Raw genomic sequence first — 27126 nt, forward strand, 5'->3', positions numbered from 1 at the left:
TTTCATAAACAATCTGGACAACCGAGGCTGATCCTTGGCTTCAATGAACCTCTTCCGGTTATCGCACTTCCTTGGCACACCGGTCCAATCTTCGTTGCAATCATTCTTTTTCGTGAATACGAACGGTAGCTATCGTGGAGCCGTTCCGATTGCTGGCCAAGAAAGCTACCATGCGCCTCCATTATGAAGATGAAATCTTTTCAGCGTAAATGAATGAACCTCTTTGCATTAATTACTATCCAGTTTCCAGTGGCACCTATTCAACAATGCCATAATGAATACCTACACTATCGATCCAAAAGTTTAATTGGTACAACAATATAGCAAGTTGAATGAGAGCACAATGAGGTCAGTGGTATATGGATTTTAATTACGAAGTCGCCATTACATTACACTTGAGTAACTTTGTTGCAAATCTGGAGTGCCCACTGTCTCGGAACTCAACACGCCTTTTGGAACGCAAACCTTGAGAGTATTACTTAGTTGCGCAGTTATGAAAAATGTGTTTGAATCGAGCGGCTTCGCTTGGTGCTTCACCACAAATGTCCAAAAGAATTATTGCAACATAATGACCGTGCTAGTTGAGGAGTTTAAGTGACTTCATTAAAAATTAAGTAAAATCATATCCAGTATATGCCAAGTTTCAGCTACCGCTGCCACAACAAAATCCGTACTCATACATTGCCTATGGTACTATTCCTTCAGTAAACTTCAAGCGAGCTTCAGTAGTGGTTTGGTTTTTTAGATATTCTGCTCAAACAAAAGAAGTAACGGTCGACCATGTACCAAAACTGTTCAAAACACATCCCAATGAATGATGCGCGAGCCATGAACGATCGAACTCAAAAAGGGCCATAACCGCTTCGGTTAACTTCTTCTCAATCCAATACGCTGATGACGCAAGTTATGGGCTGAGAGCACATACTACCTTCACCAAGATATATCATCAAGCCTTAACTTGCCAAAGTTAAGCAAATCAAAAACGGAAGGAGCATATTGAACATAGTGAAGCTTCCGCTGCTATAACAAAGTCGTATAGCAGCATTCGATAAGAATTTGTTCTAACAGATAAACAACGGGTTGAAGCTGATGAAACTGAGAGGGAACTGCAAAATGTAGACCGTAAATGTGATATAAGGGAGACAAACGGTGTCATCGTTCAGAATTGTTGATATCCTGTTAAGGTGCGAGAACGTGAGCTTTATCAGATTTCAAGCACAACCCCGCTTTTTGTACGTCTAGTTAGAACAAGATTCCCCTTTACCCGATAACAATGAAACACGGAAGCAGTATGAACAAAATGTGTTCCGTTTTAACGTTCAACACATGAGCCAATGCCGAGATATTTTTTCTCATAGACACAACAACGATCACCATTTTTAGTAATAAGATAATAGAAGAAGTCTTTACTGCACTTTGCAATGAACATCACGCCGTTTTTCAGCAACAACAGCAATAGTTTCACCGACCTTGATTAATCCGAAAACTAAACATTGATGTTAGTGTGAAACGTACATGATGCGAGTTTGTAGGGGAGAAAAGATAAATTACTTAATTCCACAAGTAGATCAAAAAGTGAGCTAGGCAACAGTTTGAGCAGTTTGAAAAGTGTGAGCTTCCAGCGTTTCGTTTTTATAAAAAGTTTGACCCACAGCCCATACACAAGATCAAATGATTCACGCAAAGTCTAAGTGCAAGAAGTAGGCAGTACAGAGTAGGGTAGAAGGAACACAACGCCAGGCAACAATGGTTTTACTAAAACATTGATCCAGTTGATCAATTTTTAAACTAGGTCAATTCCCGTTAAAATCTGTCTTCAGGTCTTAGCATCATCACTTCTTAACTTCAAATTAGGATGTAACAGGGCGCAAAAAATGATTCTTGAAGAAAATGTACTTTAAGCATTATGATTGTTTGAGATGAGTACTATATTTCGATAGATTGCGCACCTCCGAGAAGAATTATGGTTTTTGTTCATTCGCATGGATTAGTAAGGCCTGTGTGTAAGGAATGTATGAAGAAGAACATTTTTGTGTTATAGGCATATTATTAATTTCTTGTACAACTACTAATTTCGAAAACATTACTTGATTTTTTTTAAGTATGTGATACGCATAGCTTGAGTCGTGTACTTGATGAGCGCATGAATGGACTATTAGGTATAATAAAGTAAAGTTAGTTTAGAATACGACATTTCTTACAGGAAAGGAAATGATAGCATTTCACTTGCCGTAGTGAAATCGATCAAGTCTCAATGATAAGAGAGCTAAACCTAGAGCAACACTACAGCTGGACAAATGCAAAAAAGGAAGATGATTTAGGATATTAAAACGATAGGATCTAGCAACATTACCCCTTATGGCAAGGTAAAGACACGCAGCTTGTTGCAGTTTGAAATCCGTCTCTAAGACACGTTTCTTCGTTATCTCTATCTCTATCGAAATTATATTTTCCCCGTTTGATACCTTCCAGTCGAATATATGAAAAACACAGTCACAAAAATAAAAATACAAGTGAATTGCGTGCAGATATCCATCAATTTCAGATTTATAAAGTAACACAAGCTTGTTTGACGTGAAAAAATTAGCAAAGAGGAGTGAAGAAACAATTGTTCGTTGAGGAAGCAAACGTTGCTAGAGGTAATTGGCACATTCGTAGCTAAAACCTCAAAATAAAAGATTACACCCAAACAAACATACAACTAGTACCACTGGGTTAATATGGAAAGTATTTTGCATACATCAACAGTGAACTTACGGCTCAATATTTTATTCCCGATCCAATGCCCCGTTTTCTTGTGCTTCTCTCATGATTTTGCTATAAACAGTATAAATTATGCACACGTTTTCCAACGCAGTCCGCATCTCCATTTTCCCCGTATTCTTTCCCTCACTATTGATTTTTGGCGCTGTCGAGGCCATTTCTAGTCCACTCAGATACAGTCGCTCCACCCTGGTGGAAAAGATTGCATAAATACAGAACGATAACAAAGCGAACGCACGAAAATCTAATTTTTGTCCTCAATGTATGCTATCGTTTTTTTCTTTTTGTGTAACCCGTAAAACCGTCGTAAAAATCAAATATGGCATAGCATTATTGTCGGTGTCGTCTCGGTTAGAATATGTGGAAATGTGTTCCTTATGTTATGATGTACTTTCTTACTTTTATGTTAATTGCATTTTCTTCATTTAAAAAACATGACATACTTATTACACATCTTCCAACATGCTCCTTAAACTAAATCCGTTTTTCAAAACACATTCCTCTGTGTATGACCAAATAGTTTTGTTACGGCCATTTTTTGTCATTTCGTTACAACGTATCATTTGCTCTATGCTTGACAAATGCTGCCCTGCTGCCGTGAGCGATTCCCTGGTCAATCCTTATTCTTTGCCTAATTGCGACAAAGAAACAGTTTCTTGGTTACTTCACGCTGATGATGAAATAGCGTAACAAAATTGTTTCAGCTGAACGCTTGCAAACGACATTGCTTCCATCAATCGAGTTTACATTCTTATGATCTTTACATTTTTGAGCAAAATACAAGCAGATACGTTGTAATTTTTCTTTCTTTCTATTTGATGCAATGCTGCAAACACTCCGACTGAATCGTGTGAAACGATCGTTTTTTTTCTGACAAATTCTTCTTCTTTCCTCCATCCTTTATCAGAAGCTAAACAGTACACGATTGAACCATTACATATCCTCGTTTTAACACACTCGCCACACTACTGCTCAAAATAGAGGAAATGAATGCCTTTTATGATCATTTTGCTTACTTGTACTACGTCAATGTATAGCAGTACTACCAGCGGAAGCATCACTACTTCAGCACGACGACAGAACCTCCCATGACCGTGAACCGATGTAGCGTAACAGCGTGCGCTTTGTGCACTGGAATAATACTTTTCGTCTATTGTTTCAATGGTAACTTTTTGCCAATTTTCCCTATTCGTTGTTCCTTGTTACCCCATTCTTGCCTCAAGAGCGAGGCTTAAACTAGCTTTGCGCCCATTCAATTTCTATTCGCGCTGATTCATGATTCGCCATCACCCGTTCTTCGCGAATTTTCCTTTTTGCTTCACTACTTTCCACGTTGAAATGTTATCTCTTTTCCCAATCCCACAACAAACGATCTTTTGATCAACAACAAGGCTATAGTATGTGATCAACTGTGATCTAGAATGTGTAACAATCTTTAGGCACATAACGTTAGGCTCTGTTTCCTAGCAACGCTTCACAAAACATGGATGGCGTATTTAAAATCTCTCAAATGATAATAACAACAACGATGGACGGCAGCAAGATGGACATTCCGATTATTCTCGTATACGAAAACTGTGGCACGCAAAGATGCAAAAGGTATTTAGTTTTCGAGAATGGCTATGAAATAGTAATTTTACTGATTAAGCTCCGTGTTATCTTTGCTCATTCACAGGTTACAATCAACGCGCAATCCAGATGCAGCAAATTCTGATGATTTTCAGCACACAGATCGAAACGTTTGACATCGTTCACCGCGCTTAGTCAACAAACGATTTATGTAGACTATTTTATTTACTTAAGTTGTTTAAATATAAGAACACTCTAACTCAAATTGTAATCTCAAATCGTTTTTGTTGTTCATTGATAATTCAGAGGGTGTTATCACTTAGATAATAGAAATTAAAATTTATCAGTTAGGGGAAATGGCAAGTATTACCTTTTTAATCCGAAATATGCAAGTGATACAAAATAAACCAGGTAATTTGACAGTTATGGGTGAGACTACTACCGGGAACTAATGGAATTCGCTCAAAATAAATCCAAAAAGCAACCCTTTTTAAAAATGCATTTTTATTACATCCGGTATATTGTTTTTCTTACATTTTCCGCCAACATAACAATCGTTGCTTAGAACTTAGAAGGACTCACTCCAAGGTCATGTTGGCTGGATTGGTGGTGTTTAGTTGTGACGCATCCAAACTGGCCTCGGAAACATTCATGTGGTAGGACGATCCCATTACATCCAGATCATCTTCGTCCTCGTACATTTTCTTCATTCGTTGTTTGTATCTGCAAGAGAAATTCATTACCGATTATCGATCGTTTACCTTTCTTTATATTTTTCATTAGCCTTACATCTGACTATCTGGGTTATTCTCTTGGTTGCGGCATTTTTCCAGCTTCTTCTCGAGAAAGCGTACCCTCTCTTTCTGTGGCAGCTCTATGGTCCTCACCATGGAGCGCACTCTGCGGACGGCCTCAATCAGAACGGGAAGTTTGTCTGTTGCCGCACCGAAGAGGGAATCTGTAACGTAGCTGTCGAGATTTTCCTGCTCCTTGCTGGCCGCATGCAACACCGCTGCCAGCGCAATTTGCGACGGAGCGTACATCAGTGGAGCATCGGTCAGAAACGTTTTGTCGATAAAATCTTCAATCCCTGGCCTTAGGCGATCCGGATTGTTCATACTGCAACGAGTCTGCAATTCGAAATACAGCTCGATGAAGAGTATCAAATAAAAATCAACCAGCGCCGCTACATTCCGATACTCACTTTGATGTCGATCAAGAATCCCTCTATAGGGCGCATAGGGTTGTGTATGGTAAGATAATAGTTGAGCTCTTGCATCAACAGCAATTCATTCGAGAGGATGATATCCATTGCTTTCACACGGTCCCCTTTGATGTTTGCCACAAACTGAGCGATGGACACATTGAATTCTTCCACTTTACACGACAGATAAACGCATGTTGCCCTACAAGAGTGAAATCCCGTTCTCGCATAACGTACAGCTTATCCACCGGTGCATGCGCGGGACTCCTACTTACAGTATCTCTTTCGGATGATAGTCCATCGACGAGTTGTTGAGATAAAAACGTTTGAAGTAGTGAAATGCGGTCCCCACTACATACTTTGGCATCGGCGGTTCAAACCGTTTGCAGAACTCCTTCAGCTGCAGCTCGTACTGCTTCAAAAGTAACCGTTCTTCGTCGGCCGTGAGAAAATGCGCCTGCTTTTGTTCGTCCTGTCATTAGAGTAAATGAATTCATACGATTCCAACGATTGCACGAATCCTAGCTGGCTGAACTTACCGTCATGCTCGCACCATGCTTGGTGACGAAGGCAAGGTTTTGCTTCACTCGCAATTCGGTCAGTTCTTGTTCCGTTTTGAACGTCCAAAACTTTTTCTGTGAACTCAACGCGTACATTGTGTTTCGGGCGTGAAAATAACTTGTTTTAAACACCAAAACGCTACTGTTTACGCAAATTGATCCTGTTTCTCTAGCTCCGGCATCCAAACAAAACTGCGGCTCATTTGACAGCTTCGAGTGTTTACGACAAAATGCCTAATGGTCACGGTTCCTGCGAACAACAATGCCAGTCAGTATGCCACTAGGCACTTTGTTGTTCTGTTTCTTCCCATACGAAAGCTGTCAAAAAGTGGTACAAAGAAGAAAAATAGTTTACCCATGAACGACGAAGATTCTTAGCCCGTCGGGAAATTCCATTTCCATCTGCTGTGCAGCTTCTGTCCGAATCTGTGTCGCACACGAAATCGTGTGCGTGGAAAGTGACTGTTTCCAATGTCCCATTGTTTCGGGGCACAATGGAGCTTCGAGAAACGCTGAACAACATTGGGAGACATAAAAAAGGCCCAACGTGTTTCGGAGGTATATAGTGCTGAGAGTCCGGAAATCTTATATCTAAGCTACGAAATTGGATTTGCTTCCATCGTCCGGAAATGAAATACGTAGTTCCACTGACGAGTCAATGAAACAGTTTCTCATATAAGAAGCCACCGAAAACTGGCAGAGCGCGTTTCCCTCTCACCACACACGTAAAATTTGTCCTCGAAGCGCACCGTCACTCGGTTGTCCTTGCATGGGCACACGATCATGTCCGGCATGTACGGCCAAAACCGTGAAGCAGTCCGCGTGAAAGTGAAGGTAATTTGAGTCACCCTCTTGCAATCCCATCGCCTTTCATTCGATCGATGCCAACTCTCTTTTCTGTACCCCCTCTTTGCTTCGCAGAAATGTGAGAAGAATGTTCCGTTGGAGACACGGAAGTTTAGTGTCGATCCTCAGATCACCAACCTGGAAGTGCTGTACTCACTACTGGCGAAAGCGTTCGATCTGAAAACCGACTTCGGCATCAGCTACAAGGTGATCGAAGCAAACGGGCAAGAGAGCTACCTTGTCGTACTGTCCGACTGGGACCTCGAGGCGGCATTCCTCCGGGCGCACAACCAATCGATCGCGACTAAAAGCGAACCCTGCCTGAATCTACGCGTCGACATCAAGCCCTTCTCGGAGGCGTCAGAATGGGATGGGAACGGGGCGGCAACCGCGACGAGCATTCCGCGCGAGCTTGTCTCGCTGCAGCAGTCGCTGGGCGCAGGTCAAAAGTACGTGCAGAACAAACTGCCCGGGCTGATCATGAACCAGATGGAGAAAACGTTTTCAATGGTCCAACGGGCGTTCAATCTGGTGGAGGATCCACTGCTCACGCAACCGATTCGTCCACCGCTGGCGGATGCCGAGTTTCGAAAACTGCAGGATTCAGTCGGTCAAATAGTGGCCCCGGAGCAGCTGCGCAAAGCGATCTATCTGGGCGGCATCGACCCGAGTCTGCGGCGTGTCGTTTGGAAGCACATACTGAACGTGTACCCCGACGGCATGACTGGACGCGAACGGATGGAGTATATGAAAAGGAAATCCGGTAAGTTGGCACAAACACCAGGGGCATTGGTCAGTACCTTTCACGGCCACCACTCACTGTATTGTTTTAGCGGAATACTACCGATTACGCGATATCTGGCGTAGTACCATGCAGCGTGGAAACATTGTCGGTGAGCTGGCCTACGTAACCAGCATGGTCCGGAAGGATGTCCTACGGACGGACCGGTTGCATCCGTTTTACGCCGGCAATGACGATAATCAAAATATTGCCGCCCTCTTCAACGTACTGACGACATACGCGCTGAATCACCCGGCCGTCAGCTACTGCCAGGGCATGTCGGACATTGCCTCGCCGTTGCTAGTAACGATGGGTGACGAAGCCCACGCGTACATCTGCTTTTGCGCAATCATGCAGCGCCTTAGTTGCAACTTTATGCTGGACGGCATTGCGATGACGCTCAAGTTTGCTCACCTCTCCGAGGCCCTCCAGTACTATGATCCGGACTTTTACGCCTACCTTAAGCACCACCAGGCGGACGATCTGTTGTTTTGTTATCGCTGGTTACTGCTCGAAATGAAGCGGGAGTTTGCGTTCGACGATGCGCTCCGTATGCTCGAGGTGCTGTGGAGTTCCCTGACCCCGGTGGCGCCCCGTGGTGAGCTGGCCCTGTACGAAAAAGAATACGAGCCACCACCATCGCCACCGGACAACGGGGTTCACACCGCACGGAGCCAAAGCCCTTCGGTGATGCTGCGGACACCACGAGAGAACCCCTACACTAAAGTTTGTGCCCTGCGCCGCCAAAGCTCTGCGCTTTCACTCAGCTCCTCGTGCAGCTCCACCAATCCGCTCAACATTACCGGTACCGGTCGGCATACTTTCGGACGTGTCGGTACTGATGGTCGATCGCTAGAGGCGACACGCCGGCTAAACCTCAGCCTCGATGAGAACATTACGCGGGAAAATGTTTACTCGTCGGCCAGGACAGGCAACGTGCAGAAAGTGCACCAAAGCTTGGATGAGGCCAAGATTGCGCTAGTGAAGCAGCGCAAAATTATGCGCAGTGTCGGCGATGATGAGAACATCCAGGAAGGGGCAGACACACCGGCGGAACAGGAAGACACAACGGAGGACAATGAGCTGACGGACGTGGAGGACAGTGTGTTCCACTCGCCTCAACATCAGACAAAACGGAACTCGTGCAACAACAACCCATTCATTGATGGGTCACAGGAAAATGTTTGTGCACCTCGCGCGAAGGCTGCCGAACCGGACGAGCCAGAGAATGGTAGGGAAATGCTGAATGCGGAAGAAATCGATCGTGGATCACCTGCCACAAATAGTAGCAGCGCCGCCAGCAGTTTACGGAACTCGCCGGTTATCGGTCGCCAGCGTAGTCTATTTTCAACCACCGCCACCGGGAAACTGATCGCGCGTCAATTGAGCCAACAGAAGAAACATTTCACCTCCGGCACCGGTGGTGCTTCCGGTGCGGGTGCTGGCCATTTTCACGACCTCAAGGAAAAGATTGTGGCCAGCCGGAAGGGAATCTTTGCTTCGCTCGATAAATCGATCGTTCGTGACGGGGGATCAGTTGATGGTGGTGGGACGCGACCGACGGAAGCACGCTCCGAGGCGGAACCACGATCAAAACCGAAGTTGGTTAAAAATTTTAACGAGTTCCTAAACTTTGCCGCCATCAACAAGAGTCGCATCAGCGATCGGTTGGCAACAAAGAAGATGCTTACGAGCCACGCGACGTCGCCGCCGACAAACGCAAACAGCGGCGAATCGATCGATTCCACGGCCACCGAAGTGTCGCAGGACGGCGATTCAACAACGGCCGAAACGATCGAGTACAACGAACTGAAACCGAAACCGGTGATCAAGTTGACTAAATCATCGTTCGACGATTCGGATTCGTCGGCCACCAGCGTTGGAGTGGGCCTGGATTCAATGGCCACCACAACGGCGTTTTCGCGATCCAGCGATAACAGTAGCATCATTGCAGACGACAGTTCCGCGTCCGCCTCGCCGATGCACCAACGTGTTGAACCGACGGTAACCGATAGGCCAGAAGATCTGAACGTTGCCGGTGATACGGTCTCCTGTACGGTAGTTGCGCCCGGTGACGACGGTAGCAGTCCCGATGATTCGCAGGAATACTTCCCAATGACAACGTCGATGACAAGAGAGTTGCGCCTCGAGTTAGAAAATCTCGATCGCCACGTTTTTGGCAGCGAATTCCACACGAAACAACAACGCTTCTACACGCTCAACAGCTGCCTCGATCTGGAGACACCTCCCGACAGTGAATCGACCGTGGGTGGTCAGCTCGCTGATCATTCAACCCAAGATCCACCATCGATTGCTTACAGCAAGCTCGATAACGTTAGTCAGCACCTCCTGGCGGCGGCCACCGTCGATGGAGCAATGGAAATTCAATCGATCGACGAAATCTGTGATCACTCCTCACCGGAACCGGTGGTAGTACGGTACCGCGAGAAGCCTGGTCGTCGACGGGACATCGGTGCCTGCAGTAGCGTAGCCAGCGATAATCGAGACAGTAAACGCATCAGCACCTCGAGCGCGAATGTCAGCAGTGATGTGTTTGTGTGGGAAAACCCGCTCCATCACTGCGACGATGAGGGAAGCCCAATGTCGGTGGGAACGACGGGTGGCGCTGGCACCGCCGGAGAACTGACGCAGATACAGCAGCAGCAGCGTACGGCCACAACACCCGACGAGCACCCGGAACTCGAGTATGACGGAGAGATAATCGAGGAGACGACACTGGGCAAAAAGTCCGTCACACCGATCCGATTGGTGCGAAGAAACGGAGATCGCTCCGTTCCCGGTTCGAACCGCAACTCGATGATACTTCCTGATTCCTCCGACTCGTCTGACGACTCACCACTGGCGAGATCGCCAGCGGCCGTTAAGTTTAAGTTTCATCCCAACAATCCGTTCTTCGATGCCACAACAAATTCACTGGACAATCGGCCTCTACCGCTGCTCGGTGCGACGCCCGATGGGCAAGCGCTCGAGCAAGCAACGGAAGCCACGTCTGGCACGGTCGATGGTACTGCAGCGGACCCGCTACTCGCAAACGACAGTCCTGCTTCGCCTCCGCCGGTTCCTTCAGTGCCAGCTTCAATGTCGCACGGTTCAAACGATCTCGCTTCACCGAACAACGTTAGCGGAGATGCTGCACCATCACCAGCGGCCATCGGTCCGACGGGCGGTGCACCGATGATGAAAATTGCAGGCGTACTTCCGACACCGCTCGAGTTCGGTGGCGGCAATCCGTTCCTAATGTTTCTCTGCCTCACGATACTGCTGCAGCACCGGGACTACATCATGAAAACCGGCATGGACTACAACGAGATGGCGATGCACTTTGACAAGATGGTGCGCAAGCACAACGTCACGCGTGTCCTCAACCAGGCACGCCAAATGTACGCAGAGTATCGACGACTCTATCTACAGCAGCGAATGCAGCAGCAACCAGCTAACCAGCAACCGCTCGTAGGGAGCGGCCACAGAATTTCTCTAGCCGGCTCCATGTCGATGATGGCCAACAGTTTCCATGGGATGCATAACATCGGCATGGGCGGCCCATCGACGGCAGACGGCGGATTGGGCCGGAAAGCGTCCGCACCGGAAGTTGGGTCAGCGCGACGGAATACTGGCGGTGACTTGGCGCTCCTCACGTAGTTCGGTCCGGCCCGCCGATCGATCGAAAGGTTGGTAGCCCTTTTTCCCTTGATCTTCTTTGATTGTGATCACCTCATTCGACCGCCCATCGCCCATTTTCTTTCGCTCATATGAAGGTCATACGGTTTTAATTAATCTGTGATTTGCCAAGCAGCAGCCACGATAGGAATGTACTCATGGCAGGCGGCAGCAGCACCAAAGACTGGTAACCAGTGTGGGCATTTATATACTTTCTCTCTCCTCGGTTTATCGATAAGATGGTTCCCAGTTACTTGGACAAGAGATAATTTAGACACAAACACAACGGTAGTGGACACAAGTGTTGGGGAGTGCATGATAGTATCGTGATATTTTAACTAGATAAACATTATAAAATCATTACGCAAACAATTATTCCAAGGTGTTGGTTCCCCATTCACGTTAGACACGCTTCGATACGATTTGATCTCGATCTCGTAACAACTGCCTGATTTTACTGTTCGGCGTATAGCTTTATTTACTCTTTTGTTGTTGTATTCGTCACCTGACGCATTAGTTTAGAGGGAAATCGAAGAGATTTATTCGGTCCCCTGCGCCGGAGTCTGTAAGGAGCATCGACGACAACACCGACGACGACGCAATCTCCAACGCTTTGCACCGAAAGTTTTGCGCCTTCGAAACAGTGTCACTCTTATCACCACTATACCATGCCTCTACAAAAAGATCGCCTACAAATATTTCCACCGATCAATGTGAGCCAGCTGTGGCAAAAAACAAAGAGCTAGCATACCAAAAACCAACAAAAACTATAATACTTCTTGCCCCACTGTGGCGCCCTCGAGCGCCTTGCAATACCCAATAGTAATAGCACCTATTTTTCACTTTCACCACATTAAAAGGGCATTATTAGCTATTTACAATCACAAGCAGACAAATGCGCGTTAACATGTAACCAAGAAACACACACGCGTCTATTTAGCCCGTAGCATATAGATAGAACAGAATGCGAACCCCTGAAAGGCGCAGGATATTGGTGTTGGCGCGAGCACGTTTTAAGAATTCGGGCGATTTCAAGTGCACGGGATACCTTACAATTCCAGAAGCGCAATGAAACGAAGGAACAAAACTTTCTCCCTCTTTGCACACCTGTCGGGTCGGGATTTCCGTGTATAACGGCGGTCAGTTCGGTAGACCTTCGGTATGAGAAATAAGGGAATAAGTGAGCACAGCGCAAAAAACAATAACACCACGTTAACATAATCCTTTAATCGGCGGAACTTCCCGGGCGCGGGAAGGATTGATATGGCCGTCAGTAGTAGCAATAGGTAGCAGTACGTTTGATTGCCCATTAGTTTTTGAACCTATTTTGTTATAAACGGCCGCTTGACTAATTATTCAACAGATGCTCGCACTGCAGATCGATGCTTTCAAATCTACACCGCAACAAATACACAGTATGTCCTTTAAAATTACGAGACTTTTTTTTAATATGACATGCAGCCATCTCTAATGGTTAGTAACAGAAAAGGTACCTTCTTCCACTTTCGAATGCACCCAATTTCAGGCAAATCGGACGACAGATGATTTGAATCGCAGTAATTGAACGTACCTTTTAAACTATGTTACTAACTAATAGATTTGTGGCTGCATTGTGTATTTTGTAACATAAATTCTGGTCCATACATGCATTAAAGCGCGTAGCACAAGTTTATCAAACTCAAATCCGATTAAAAGCCTAATCGAAGCATCCTAATGCACGGATTGATCGATCGATGATCGCTACAATTTTGCTGGTGTCAATTCACACGGATGCAACCGGAAGCAAACGCATAAACATCACCCTGTCGCGGTGGAATCGTGTGATGCCTTTAGGAGGGGGCACCCTTGTCTAGAATCCGGACCCCAAATCGAGACTGAAAGGCAGACAGACACAATGAGACACGCAAAACGATACCACACAACACGCCGTTTGTCCGTTGTTTTCATCCGTTCCTTAGTTCGGTTCGCTACGTTTGCTTGCTACACGGCAAGTAAATAAGGTGACCCATTTTAAAATGCGTGCGTACACGATAAATATAATAACATATAAAGCATATAGTTAGCGAGCAAGTAAAATCAAGCGATCGTTTGTGTCTTACTCGGAGGACGGAGCGAATATTAGGACGATGGATTTGTTCCAGTTTCGTTCCCGATTGAGTGTTTCTCGGTGGATATAATTGGTATTATTCTGGATTGTAGGAAGCTACACTGTTTGGTACAAGAAGGTGCACAAGAAGAATTACGCAATAAACCAGGAGAACGTTTCCAGGCCCAAAACAGCATCGCGAGTATTTGAAAATCTCTCTCTCTCTACGTGACATCCGAAAATCAAACCCATCATGGAGGCCTGTGTTCAAAGCGGATGCGACCTTGTGCGTCGCTTCGGATTCGGCTACTTTTGTCGGTCGAGTAAGGCTCATATTCTGGCTCTCTAGATTCTTTTTATTAAATATCTGTTTAAACCTTTCGCCCACCCGGAATGCCTCCGGAAGGTGCTGTTTCGATAGAGATCTATTATTTCGTTCAGATGATTTGCTGCGGCCCGCAACGGCGCCATCGCCGGTCAAACACACCCGGTACCGAAGGATTGGAATCGAGTTTGACGATGATGGTGTATTGGTTATCCATTAGCGGGCACCTTCCACAAGTCTAAATACCGCTTCTGCTCCTACCGAGCACGCAATAATATATGTGTGTATATATATTATGTGACAGTAAAACTGGAATAAGAAGACCGCTAATTTTAATGCTAATACACATATTATGGGGGGATCCCGTTACTTGCTTGCGTCTCTGGGGCGTGGCGCCTTACAATGCCTTTAGAAGGGTTGTTCTTTTTTGCTCTTTTGTTTACATTTTCTCCCACACACTATTTGTCTCTTTTAAAACTTGGTAACATTTGAAAAAACAACAAAAACGAAAACAAACGGCCGGCGTGCCAGAGTGAAATGCCCTCCTTTAACTACACCCAAACGCTGGCCAAACGTGCGCGAACCGTGGAAGTATTAACTAATGTAACCTGTAGGCGTTAGGTGTGACCATGTGTGTCGGTCGTCTGGGGACTCACGTGATTCCTTTTCTTTTTATTTTTTTTTTTGTACTGAAAAAGTTCGAGATTTTCCATCAATCTGATACTGATACTGACTGAAACGGACGATATATGTGTGATTTTAGTTTCTTTTTCCGGTGATGCGATCTCCGTGTCTATCCTAACCATTTGCCATCTGTAGACCATCTCCCACGAGGTTTCGCTATCACCGTTTTGCTTTTTGGAAATGTATGCGTAACACATCACCCTGCGTAGTGCGTCGTGCAGACCCATAGAGCGATCGACCAAATTCGTGATCAACGAGTGTACGATCAAGCCGTGGCCGTGTACATCTGGATTCGTACGCATTGTCCGTGACGTTAGATAAATGGGGGATTGTTTCATCCCACCTGCAGTGTAATAGAATAAAGCAACAACTAAATTGATTCTTGGTGAAAGTGTATGTAAACGCTCCGGCCAGCGTCAATAACGTTCGGATCGCTTCGGTGGCCCCTGCAGGCTGCGAATCTTGCAGACAATACACCTTAAAGAAATTTTCCTTCACGTTATAGAAGCAACATAAGTAGAGGCGGAACCGAAAAGGACACTCTCCGAATGGAATATCAATGGAACATAATATGAACATCGGCGGTCATAGTTCATTAAATACAGTTTACCGGCGCACGGCGGCGTAACCCTCGGCGGTGAAGAGAATTAATTGGGAACATTTGGCATGACAAAGCCTCTCGCTGTGTGCTGCTCGTCAGCAGACAGCGTCCCGCGATTTTACCTTACCTGTTGATACGCGCATTGCACGGACACGCGGGTCGGCAATCGAATTCTTGCTGCCAAAACAAAACGTCTAGCACGAACAGTTTTCCTTGTTGGTCTGCGTGTCGTTGCTGAGGGTCGTCCGGCCCGGCTGGGCCGGCTTATGCTGGACGCCCGTTTCCGACGAGTTCAGATCGAGCCGCCCATCCTTGATGCTTTGGTAGATCTTCCTGGCGGTTTCCAGAAACGCTTCCTCCACATTTTGACCACTGCAAAATCGAGTATCGTTATAAGGTTACCGATGGACTCCACGGCCGCGGTGCGCCCCCTTACGTCATAGCACTGGCCTCCGCAAACAGCAGACCGTGTTCGTCGGCGAAACTTTTCGCTTCCTCGTACGTCACCTCGCGGGTACTCTCCAGGTCGGATTTGTTGCCGATCAAAAATATCACAGTACTGGGATTCGTTAGATTGCGTGTATCCGTCAGCCAGCTGGACAGATGGTTGTACGTTGACCTGCGAACCGATTGGCGATGCGTTATTGAAAACAAGGTGCAAAACTCGTTTCTGACTCACCGTCGCGTTATGTCGTACACCATCAGCGCCCCGGCCGCACCACGGTAGTAGGAGCGTGTCACCGCACGGAACCGCTCCTGGCCGGCAGTGTCCCATATTTGTAGTTTGATTTTTTGCTTATCCACCTCAATGATGCGCGTCCCAAACTCGACTCCGATCGTGTGCGGGCAGCTAGCCATAACTGTGGACCGAGTGGCACGGTCAGCAAAGCAGTGTGCGCGCGGTGTGGCGTGATCAAATACTTACATTTCTTTTCGGTGAACTGGTGCAAGAGGCAACTTTTACCCACGCCCATGTCTCCGATAATTATGTATTTAAAAATGTACGAATAGTTGTACGGTCCGGCCGACATGATGAATACTGAAAATTATAAAAGCATTGGCGTTAGTTCACTCCGTAAAAGAAGCGGTGCTCGAGACATGTTTGGCCCTCTTGTATTAATTTTACACTTTTCGTAGGTCTTGTCGATTCCATCGTACAGCTTCCGCGACACCGTGCTTAGGATGTCCATACTTTGGCCGGCAAAAGGTAACGTTAATTTGCAACTGCCCCGTAACGATGCGATCGGGATCGGACCCGCGGGAAGGTTTTGAACGAATGGAACACTCTGCTACGCATTACGGTCGTGCCGCGTGTAGAATGGAACCAAGGTTCCACTCGTTGGCCGTAGCGAATTTGCATTACCTGATAAGGCACCCTTTCTATACGGCCGGGTGTTGCTTAAAAGCGACAAAGCAATAGTTGGCATGGTTCGCAGCCAACGAGTTCGCGAGTTCCCATTGTTGCTTAGTAACTGGGAGTTCTTAGGCCTGCCCCGGTGAAGCCATTTCTCTTATCGTTGTCGATTAGTCGTTTTCAAAATTTCAAGAACTGCACGAGCAGTGAAAAGCAAATGGACTTTTCACCGCCATTACACGGTCGGATTGGGCCACATTTTCGTATAAGTGAGCAGTGCACGATAATGAGGGCTCTTACGGAGGCGCCCTCTCGTATCTGGGGTGTTTCGAGTGGATTTAATTGTAGCTTTCTACCGCAGCAAGAGACACGACGACATTTGTTGCTTTCTCGCTTCATTTTTCCAGAAGTTCACTTTTTGCACAACTCAAGCAACGGCTCCAAGGCTAAGCAGGAAATAATAATGACTATCGACGAGTAATTCAATCAAGGAAGTCCCTCCCGCTGTGTAAAACCATTGCCAGGCGTAGCCCCTTTCTCCCTTTCTCCGGGACGTAGGTCCCACACCGTCGAACCACTTACGTTACGCTGAAGGCGTCAATCCAAAACCATCCACTGAGATTCCTCCGTCCAGAAGCCTACTTGGTGGGTCCCAAAGCGGATAAATTGTCCAGATATTTCCAGATACTAGGGGTTAATTCAGCGAGCGAGCGAGGCGTAGTAGAACCGTCCTGCCCCAGAGTCCCCAGACAGGTTGTGGGGATCTCGTATGGATCCTGCCCTGGCTCCAAGGATGGTGGCGTATCCCTTCGCACAGCACAGCTTAGACCGATTGCCGTTTCCAGGGCCCGTTTTCCATAGGTTCACAATCAAAATCACTGCTGCTGCACAATCGATACTTCGTTCTTTTCTCCTCTCCAACATGGATGACTAAACTTGCTCGCTCGATGATGACAGATGATGCCTTTATTTTGCACACCAACACACACGCACCAAACCATCTGACTTTCACCGAAGACAAAGCGAAGCGATGTAAACACAACCATTTCGTCCGTTTTATACTGTACACCAACTGCACGACTTTATTAGTATTGGTAAAATTGGTAAAAAACAATGGAAATGGACAATGGAATCGTTCTCCACACTAATTTTCAGCCAGATTACGGTACCTTCACATAGAGCATAGATTTTTCAGTGGAGGGCAAACGCCCTGATCAACTGTGGCATTTTTCATTTCAAACGCCAAACGTCGCCTACTGTCAAAGTTCGTTTGTCTCGCTAGTCAACGGAGAAAATCGTTTACGTTTGTTGTCGCATTCCGAGGATCGTTTGTTTTCGGTGATTTCCACAGGTTTCTTGCCATCAAACAATGGTAGACTCGACGCGCAATATTGCAAACATCTATTTGCTGCAAGAGGATCGGGAGAACAGCTTCAAGCAATGGCCCTACGCAGAGGACAAAAAGTGCAGCATACGAAAGGTAAACAAAACTGCGCGCGAACGATGTTCCTATTGCCTCGGTGGGTTTTTGATTTTTGTCGCGTTTTAGATGGCCGAAGCAGGATTTTACTGGCATGGCACTGACCACGAGATCGACATAGCGGCCTGTTTTGTCTGTGGCAAAGAGCTGGACGGTTGGGAGGAATCGGATGACCCCTGGGCCGAACACCAGAAGCACGCTCCCCAGTGTGCATTCGTAAAGTATGGTCGAGCCGAAATCAATCTGACGGTACGATCCCACGCCCACTGTCGGTGCCGTGTTGCAGTTGCACCTAACACTTGTCTCGTTCATTTACTTCCTGCGTAGTGCGAAGAAATGGTCAATCTGATGGTGGCAGCCGTAAAGATGAGAGGCCAAAACAACTACACCAGCTTGAAAACCAACACCAAGATGTTCATCGAAAAGAAACGGAAAGAAATGGAAAAACTTTTACGAACTCACTAACCGGCATCGCAGCCACATTGAATATTAGGGTGTAAGCTATTCGACAAGACTCTTTTGTAACCTCCTATTTGAAGGATATTGAACGCGAATAAAACACGTCGATCTTTGGAATGCTCGAGCAACGATGCGCGAAGTTTATTCAGCGATCGCACCAATGTCCCCGAGAACTGCCCGCATCGTTTTACGCCATGTCAGTAATTTGTACAACTTAAAAGCAAATAATACGACAAGAATTGTAAAATCTTTATTATCATTTCCCATCAGCATTTTGTGTATTTAATGTTCAGACACGGAGACGAAAAAGCATTCCTTACGGTATCATGTGACTATCTTTGCTTGTATTTTAACTTCCCCAGTCCTTGCTTCTGGTTTTTTTAATTATCCGCCTATTCTTGTTTGTCCAAAATTGTAACGGGACACTATTTAAAAGGAGTCTTTGATGTAGTTAGCAAAGACGTGCCAAAGGTTCTATAAATAAGAAGCATAAAACCGAAGACGACCGAAGCGTGCTTTCTGCAGTATCCCAGAAAGCCTACGACCAATGGCCTCAAATGCTCAGTCTTGGTACACGCATGCGTAACCGGCGATCTCCCAGCCATGTCCCAGAAAAACATACACACACACACGACCGAGCTAGACTTGCTGAGGATATTTTTACATCTTATAGAAGCCGACTACGGATGCGCGTTCCGTAACGGTTCGTAGACGTAGAGCCGGTCACCGGGAGCGGTCGCCCTGTGCATGCCAGTTTACGATCCCAGCAGCAGCCGGTAATATTCTAAAAATATATCCTCGACGATCTTCGGCCGTGCTGTGGTTAAATCAGTTCACGCACGAACAACTCTTCCTTCGCGGCGCACCAGGGCCCGAGGCGAATTGGCGAAATTCCGGATTGCCCAACTGCGACCGTCAATGTACAAGCGTTCGGGCAATGGACCATCTAAATCGCAAATTGAGTAAAACATAGTAGGAACTAAGAAAGAAACAAAAAACAGAATTAGTACGATTTTCTATTACCCTAAAGTCACCGCACAATTCCAATAACACACGGATCATGCGTTTGCAGGACTCGTTCATCGTTCGACGACGTTTTCGGCATCCGTTCTGAGGTTCCAGCTAAGTTGAACTAACCCGAACGCTCCATACTTCTTTACATTCCATATGTTTTTTTAAAATGTAATATTGAATGCAAGGAAGCATGGAACTTTCGAAGGTAGCTTTTGGGCGGCAAAGTATCACAACGCTTCGAAAAAACGACACTGTTACGGATTAGTTGCACTGCCGAGTAAGACCGGGGACGCCGCATGCCATCATGGAACTGGAACTGAAATGGTGTTTCACAGCAATCCTATTTGGAGCGAAAAGTGCACACTTTACGTGCGAGCTCACAAAACCAGATGAAACAAAATTTTGAACGCGCCAAGCTTGGCTTGGCTTAGTATAAATGAATGAGCGGGGAATGCAGTTATGTAAAAAGCCGCTACCACCACCGGTCCCTTTTTTTCTGCCGGCAGCCATCTCTTAAGAGGTTCCTTCGTGATCCTGCTGCGCACATTGCGGATGGTTGGAAGATGGTAATCGAAGACGAACAACCGGAGGATGGCATCGCAGCAGCCGTGCATTTTATCCAGCTCTCTCCAGCGCCACTCCGTCATCCGAATTTGTCACCATCGCAGACACCACCGCATGGTTGTCACGTGTTTCCGATTCCGTTAGCCCGTTTCTTTTCCATTCTGCTTTCGTGTTACATTTGGTGCATGTTTTCGGCAGGAGCCATGTTGTAGAAAAGGGATACCAACATAACATGTGGCGATCCGGACCGGACGATGGATAAATTTTCTCGCAACAAAATGCTGATTAAATACGGACGCCGGAATAAAAAGCAGCATCGGTTTCAGGCGGGCAATGGTAGCCAAATAAAACCGCGAACGGTAGCTCGGTAAATGAGCAAAAATTCAACTGTAAATTTAGTGGTTGCCGATCGTACCACACGTCGTTTTCACAGCCCGCCGCCATCACCTCTTACCCAGTTCGATCGAAAAAGGAACCGATTTCACTGCACAACCACTATCAGCACGCGACGAGCAAATCGAATCGGGCAACTTTGCCGGGCAAGCAGGCCTACTACTTTTAGCTTCACTCCAACGACTATGTTGTAGAGAGAAACGTGACAGACTTTAAATAACTATTCACTTCTTCTTGGCACTGCGGACCGAGGAAGATGCTTCGGAACTAGTAAAAGCACATACACCCCGGGTCCACGGGTCTTGCTGTGCATCACTTTTAATCTTTCTTCTATTTTTAATCTTTTAAACCATTTCCTTTCAGCCCTGCTACGCTGCTGGTCTTTCGGCCGATCACTGCTTCACTCCGACGGTGTGAACGGTTCGGGAACCCAACACAGAATGCACTGGATGCACTGGCGACTGCTCCGAAGATGAGGCCGGCCGCCAGCCCGACGTCATTCGTGGGGGTAGTTTCCTAGTGTTCTATTAATGGCCACCACTAAGCTTACCAACACACCAGCGTCGCGGCGGCAGCACCAGCTCGAAATCCACATCCTGATTGCGTGGCCAGAGCAGCTGCTTCCCTTTTCCACCGCCCTCGCTGCAGGCGTTATCCTCGGCCCTTTCGTACGCCGCCACCACCACTAGTCTACCAGACACCACCAGAGAACGCTTAGCGCAGAGAAAGGCCTGCGCGCAAATAAGATCTTCGTCGTTTTCTCGTTCTCCCATTGACTTAAGGAGACGGATCTGTGAGGAAAAAATCACACCCCAGCGCCGAAGATCGTCGTCGCTGGGCGACAGGGACACGGCGAGGCACGAGACGATGTAAGCGCTGGATTTTTTAAATGTGGCCGTAAGGCTGCACACACATGTTGACTACACGCGTAATGCTAAGCCTTGCTCGGGCCTGGCAGGAGGTAATGCGCAGGCTCGCGCATCTTCAACCCAGTAGGCGGGAGGCGCACACACATGGTCCACCGATACACAGCCGTCGAACCGTCCGTTGGCATATGGGCGAGTGTTTTCCCCGAATCCTCCGCAGCCGCGGATGGCGACCGAGAAAAAGAACGGTTCGTGTAAATATGGAAAGCGTAATCGCAACACGATCCACGCATGCCATGGGCGTTCAACTCACTACTGCGGTTCACTGTTTCTAGTTTCCTGTCAATGTCCAGCCCCAGCACTCTGATCCCTACGAAAGACACGATGAGCCCATGATTATTAGCAACACAAATTGCGCAAACTGCGCCAAGCGCCGGGCATTCGAAAATTGTGAACGAAACTATCCGTTTTCGAATCCCGAAAAGGGGCTCAAGAACTATGGAAAAGACCAATGTCCACAGACCCCTTGACATGTGTGTGCCAGCGGCACCAAGCTGAGGCTTCACAAGGATCTTGCAGCCAGTGTGGGCTTACGGGGACCGTTGATTCATTGCACTCTGTTGGACTTCCTTGCAAACTGAAACCTTCCAGATGTGTGGCGAAGGGACGGAAGTTCCACCGAAACTCGCAGGAAGTGGAACTCCGGTTCACGCAATAGCCATATATGTAATTTGCCTAGCTCGGTTTTTAAATGCATTTATTAGCCACACTAATAAATGTTGATATCAGCAAACCAATGTCTGTCTTAATTTTGTGTCCACTTAGTAACTGGACGATAAACGAAAGCGAAGCAGCGCTTTAAACTGCATCCAAAAATATCCATCTTCTTGTCTGACTAATGTTTCGGTGTTGATGGACCGTAAGGTAACCGTTGTGACATCGTCATCAAACTCCTTTCCTTTGGCCGCCAAAGCGTACGGGTTAGGTTAATGGGCGCGCGCTTGCATCGCAACAACGGGCATGGACTGGATGGACATTTCGGTAGAAGGCAGATGTTTTTCAACTGTCCGATGTCCGCCAGCCGTTTCGAATACTCCGACCCATGCCAGTCTTTGACTAATAGGAATCCAAAAATCATCAATCGACCGTACCCGACCGATTTCGGTTTACGTTGACGCCTGGGAATGTCCCCGTACGCACAATTCACCGTTGCGTGGTGGCAAACATCGACCGGCTTTCCAAGGAGGGGCCCTTTTCCGCCGGCCGGCCGCTGGAGTGCGAAGCGCTTGGCCCCGTCGTCCGTCGTCCCCAGCAGCGAAGTTTTGGGAGCTATTTTTAAAACCGCACCAATCCGTCGGCCTGGAATGTCGGCGCTCCGGGGTCGGCATGTTGGCGCTTGTCAGTCGGTGGGAGAGCATCTCTGTGCTCAAAGCGGGGGGCACGCACAATTGGCTAGTGGCGGTCCTCGTAAGCCACATCGAAGCATGATGCCGGCTCGTGCGCCACTTGATTACGAATGATGGAGTACAACTTGAGTCCAACTCCCCACTCGAGTGAGAACCCCCGGGGCGGCAGAGAAGGAATGGCTTCTTTTTTTAACGTGTCCGTGCGAGGCCCCAGGATTATCTAATCCTACGAACGAGAAGGTACGAAGGGCACTTTTCCGAATATAGCCCACAGAATTAGTATCGTACCTCCGTTGCGCTCTTTCGACTTGCAGCCGATTGGCTGTTGCAACTTCAACAGAAAAAAAAACTATGTAATACACACTAGTCCGAAAGTAACAATATGTTCGTCATACAAATATAGGCGTTGCAAGAGATAACCATTGCATTTGCGCATGCGAATTTTCTCTAATTAACCCACACGCCGAGCAAGGTGGAAATCGGACTCGGAAAATCGGACTCGCTTGGCGCTGGTGTTGGTTGCTTGCGCGGGAAAGCAAAATGTGCTATTAGTGAATAGGTCAACGGGACACACCATTTTTTCCGCCGATGATGATGTAGGAGTACGATAAATGTCCGTTTTTCATACATACGCAGCGATCTCGCTCTCGCTGATTCATTCTTCTCGGCTCACCCGCGGCCGGTTGCCTGGTGAAGGCATATTTTTCATTTCGATTACACGAGGGAGCTGGTGAAGGCAGATTCGGAAATCCTGATGAGAGATGGACGAACGCGCCAGCGTTGCACATCGAGTAAAAATGTTATTTATAAACATGAATCCGCTGATGATTGTATTTCATTTTGTGCACAACTTTTCCTCGCTCTGCATTCGCGGCCACTTTGCGAGCTGAACAAAATGTTTTTGTTTTGCCATTGAACCTTCAACGGAATACGTCCTAGAACGGGCTCAAATAATTCATAATGGCAACAGTGAAAATCTTTTCGATTCATTGCCGCACCGATAGGTTATTTTCCATCGAATCGAACCTGGTGAAATTCTAACCAACCCATTTCCGTTCTGTGCAGCTCTGGCGCACCTGTTGCTGAAACGATCGATTTCGACTCTCCCTTGGTCCGTGAAAACTAGACCCGTTGTCAGCCGCATCGAATCGCGCATTAGGAGTTCTTACAAGCCGTGCGTTGTGGCAAAGCAAAAGTGCACAACGACACTCCCAAATATGGTCCCTCGCCGAAAACGTTTCCCGCGTGCGATCGAGCATTTTCTGCCGTCGAGAAAATAACTTTCATCCCGCCCACTAATTCGTCGCCTTCGCCCGCGCAACCGCATCGGAAAACTGCACTTGCCCAACATGCATCAAAAACCTATTACACATTTTCCCTCTCGCAGCCGGCGGCTCGTCCGGAACGGACTCTGTCGCTCCGGATACGGCTGAGCACGTGCTCGCGGTGGCACTGGAATTCTCTACCCCTAGGAAAGGAAAGGAAAGGAAAGGAAAGGAAAGGAAAGGGCCGTTTTCGTAAGACGATCGTTCCCGATCGTTCCTCGTCCCATTGACGTGATCTATTTTAAGCTCCCAGCGACCGTCACCGATGCACAAGCTCCCACGATGATCCATCGTGGGTCACGTAAACGAACCATTAGGAGCCAGGCACACTTGGTACGATCGTCTTGGCTAGGGTAAATCAATTCACTCCCTACACTGTTACTACCCATAGAGAGTTCCGCATCCCTTCAACGCGGCCTCCCACGTGACTCCCGGTCGTAGTCCAATCGGCTCATTAAATGGAAAATATATTGGTGGAAAAACCATTCGAGGTGATAATGAACGAACCTGACGACCTGAAGACCGTTGGAGTAGCAGAGCACTCGGCTGCTCTATGATGTTTGTAGCTCGGAAACGGAACGATTATGGAGAGCAGTTACATAACTCTCGGCGAATCGTTTTCTTATCAAGATTTTGGAAACTGCTATCCTTTGGGAATCATATGAAACATACAAAGCCGAATTCATTGATGAAGTTATGTGCTCATTCCTGTGCCGTACGTAATCCCCGTGATATGGCACGCACACGCAAGCTGCTCCAACGCGAAAACGATCAACCGGCCAGGCTGCCCACGTTTCAGCGTTGCCATCCTAAAATCGCGGCTGTGTGGTCGTTTGTGTGGAAATGTATGCTGTGCCTAAGTAATGCTGTTTTGATTTTCCTTCGTGCGAGTGAATCTCAACACTCCGAGCACATGCGAATGTTGCTTGCTCTCGTTTTTCCCATTCGATTTCTAATAATAAATACAAACCAGGGAGCAAGTCTTACGTGTTGGAAAACGTTCGTACCACATTCTGGACGTTTCGTTGCCGTGCTAGAAAAATAAACCCTCTCTGGCGTCGAGAACGTCTTCTTATCCGGCAATTACATCCGCGGAGCGGTCTTGGCCTGCAACGGAGACAATGTTAATCTCTGATGCTCTCTGCAACGGTCCGTTTTTACGGGCTGGGTTGTTGGCCCCGCGCCACCCCGGCCAAGGGAATCAAGGAAACTTGTTTGCCGGGACAGTAAGCCACAAGTTGGAAGGAAGGTTGGGTTTAAAACGGATATTAGATGTGGATTAGAAAGGAAAGGGATTAGGATGTAACCGACTTTTAAAAACAATTGTATTCGCTACTGCCCACCAGAACCGGGAAATTAGTTTATCTTTTTTTCAACAGATGGCGCTTCTCGGGTAAAGTGAGAGAAAGCGAGAACTCTTTCGAAACGTCTCACTGTCTGTTCACGTCTCAAAACTCACTTCTCACTTTTAATTCAGATTAAAAGGAAAAATTTCCATTTATCTTCCAATTTGATTTTTTTTTCGATGCGTTTTCGTAATGACATCACCGATCTTCAACAGTTCCTCGGCCCTAGTAATGAAAATGAACTTTATTTAAACGTTTCAGTAGCCCACATATTTACGGATTTTACGGAATTTCGTTCTGAATTCGACAGCAACACTTTGAGGGAATTCGTTCGAGGGAACTGTTTCCGCGGCTTTTTGATCGGTGGAATGCTGATAAAACGATAAAAGCGTGATAAAACCGTCCAAAAGCCCAACAATTCAACGTTCATTTGGAAAAACTCAGCTGTTGGTGCTCTTATTGTTGCTGAAGAAAAGGCTGAAAAATATTTCAAAACATAATTAAAATGTAATTATATGTTTACATTGATTTAGTGAAACAAAAATAAAATAATTAAAATAAGACAAAATAGAAATCTTGCTCTTAGTCAAAATCTAACATTATTAGTCAAAATCTTACATTCTTAGTCAAAATCTTTCATTATTAGTCAAAATCTTACATATTCTTAGTCAAAATCTTACATTATTAGTCAAAATCTTGCATTTCCAAAACGAAGAAAAAACAAAGAACTAGAAAACGTATCTGGGTAGGGTTGAGTCGGACCCTTGCGCTTGCACAGGGTCGAGTCAGGCCGCTACAGCTGCAATAATCACTGCTGCCACGATTATTGCAGTGATTATTCATTTCACTGCAAATGAAAACAAACAATTTTCCTGTGAGAAACGCGATCTAGACGAATCTTCTACAGGCGGAATCTCCAGTACGAACGGGAGCGCAATTTTGCATTACTAAGAAACCCGGATCGCAATCAAAACTCAAAGATGACGTCCAAAGTACTGCTGAACAAATTTTCTTCCTCCATTCGCCACGTTTACGTGGTTAATTTGGGTAAGCATCTCCAGCACAGCATCCAGTGTTACTGCATTGCGCATCTTCCCAATCACCGCGTCTCCCCCGCGACCCTTTGCAGTTCCCTCGCTGTCGTTCTGTTCCACAAACAAACCGCAGTCGACCGATGCTCCGGTTACCCCGCGGATGGAAGAGTTCCAGAAGAAGCTGCGCGAAAAAACGCCCATCGGAAAGCTGGATGAAATTGTCGGCAAGCATCCGTACCAGGAGAAGGAACCACTGCAAGCGTGGCCAAACAACACAAATCCCAGCACCGGCGAAATCGGTGGTCCGCGGGGACCGGAACCGACACGTTACGGCGATTGGGAGCGAAAGGGAAGAGTGAGCGACTTTTAAAGCGACCGATGATTATAAATTATTGCATATGTTATAGGCACACAGTTAGGCCTTGTTTTAAAAAGGCATTGTCGTTAGGATGTCATCAAGTTAAAGACTAATAGTTGTAGGCGCATGTTTCTGATTGCACAATAAATGGGATGTGTGGCATATACGAATGAGCTGGCATGAATGTATGTGTGAATTGGCGAGCGGGGAGTCAGTCAGTGTACAGAAATAGAGGAGTACGGTTGTGCACAAGAGCTGCGGGACTACGTGTATAATATATTACCGTACGAGGATATCACATTGGCGATCCTGCCATGTAAGAATTCATGGTAGCGAGGAGTGATAAGAGACAGCGACCCGGTTTTGGACCATGGGCGCTGATGAGGAGTGACCCGGCTTCGGGCCATGGGCACTCGGACGCAAAAGGAAT

General features: G+C 46.8%; 6 protein-coding genes across 6 annotated transcripts in view; 4 read left to right on the top strand and 2 right to left on the bottom strand.

Moving 5' to 3' along the window:
• Positions 1 to 4850: 4850 nt before the first annotated feature.
• LOC131210121 (cyclin-H) lies at positions 4851 to 6292 on the bottom strand. The gene is made up of 5 exons (XM_058203323.1): positions 6076 to 6292; positions 5812 to 6008; positions 5537 to 5738; positions 5122 to 5462; positions 4851 to 5055 (listed from the first exon to the last, which is right to left on the bottom strand). The coding sequence occupies exons 1-5, from the start codon at positions 6190 to 6192 to the stop codon at positions 4911 to 4913; spliced, it is 1002 nt and encodes a 333-aa protein (XP_058059306.1). The 5' UTR covers positions 6193 to 6292; the 3' UTR covers positions 4851 to 4910.
• Positions 6293 to 6879: 587 nt separating this feature from the next.
• On the top strand, positions 6880 to 11383 carry LOC131210781 (uncharacterized). Its single transcript, XM_058204073.1, has 3 exons — positions 6880 to 6930; positions 7018 to 7705; positions 7776 to 11383. Exons 1-3 carry the CDS (start codon positions 6880 to 6882, stop codon positions 11381 to 11383), a joined length of 4347 nt encoding a protein of 1448 aa, XP_058060056.1.
• A 3058-nt stretch (positions 11384 to 14441) lies between these two features.
• Positions 14442 to 17381, bottom strand: LOC131211844 (ras-related protein Rab-14). The gene is made up of 5 exons (XM_058205484.1): positions 17034 to 17381; positions 16023 to 16136; positions 15777 to 15957; positions 15534 to 15716; positions 14442 to 15469 (listed from the first exon to the last, which is right to left on the bottom strand). The coding sequence occupies exons 2-5, from the start codon at positions 16126 to 16128 to the stop codon at positions 15292 to 15294; spliced, it is 648 nt and encodes a 215-aa protein (XP_058061467.1). The 5' UTR covers positions 16129 to 16136; positions 17034 to 17381; the 3' UTR covers positions 14442 to 15291.
• A 362-nt stretch (positions 17382 to 17743) lies between these two features.
• Positions 17744 to 18579, top strand: LOC131210765 (baculoviral IAP repeat-containing protein 5). Its single transcript, XM_058204058.1, has 3 exons — positions 17744 to 17931; positions 18001 to 18180; positions 18259 to 18579. The coding sequence occupies exons 1-3, from the start codon at positions 17821 to 17823 to the stop codon at positions 18394 to 18396; spliced, it is 429 nt and encodes a 142-aa protein (XP_058060041.1). The 5' UTR covers positions 17744 to 17820; the 3' UTR covers positions 18397 to 18579.
• A 7573-nt stretch (positions 18580 to 26152) lies between these two features.
• Positions 26153 to 26854, top strand: LOC131208362 (succinate dehydrogenase assembly factor 4, mitochondrial). The gene is made up of 2 exons (XM_058201089.1): positions 26153 to 26351; positions 26434 to 26854. Exons 1-2 carry the CDS (start codon positions 26285 to 26287, stop codon positions 26706 to 26708), a joined length of 342 nt encoding a protein of 113 aa, XP_058057072.1. The 5' UTR covers positions 26153 to 26284; the 3' UTR covers positions 26709 to 26854.
• An 82-nt stretch (positions 26855 to 26936) lies between these two features.
• The window catches only part of LOC131208331 (uncharacterized protein K02A2.6-like), a 6459-nt gene continuing 6269 nt past the window's right edge, over positions 26937 to 27126 (top strand). Inside the window, exon 1 of the mRNA XM_058201040.1 lies at positions 26937 to 27012. The gene's annotated coding sequence lies outside the window, so the exon portion shown is untranslated. The remainder of the gene's footprint in view (positions 27013 to 27126) is intronic.

Source organism: Anopheles bellator, chromosome 2 (genome assembly GCF_943735745.2).
Source record: "Anopheles bellator chromosome 2, idAnoBellAS_SP24_06.2, whole genome shotgun sequence".
In the NCBI taxonomy this organism is placed as follows: domain Eukaryota; kingdom Metazoa; phylum Arthropoda; class Insecta; order Diptera; family Culicidae; genus Anopheles; species Anopheles bellator.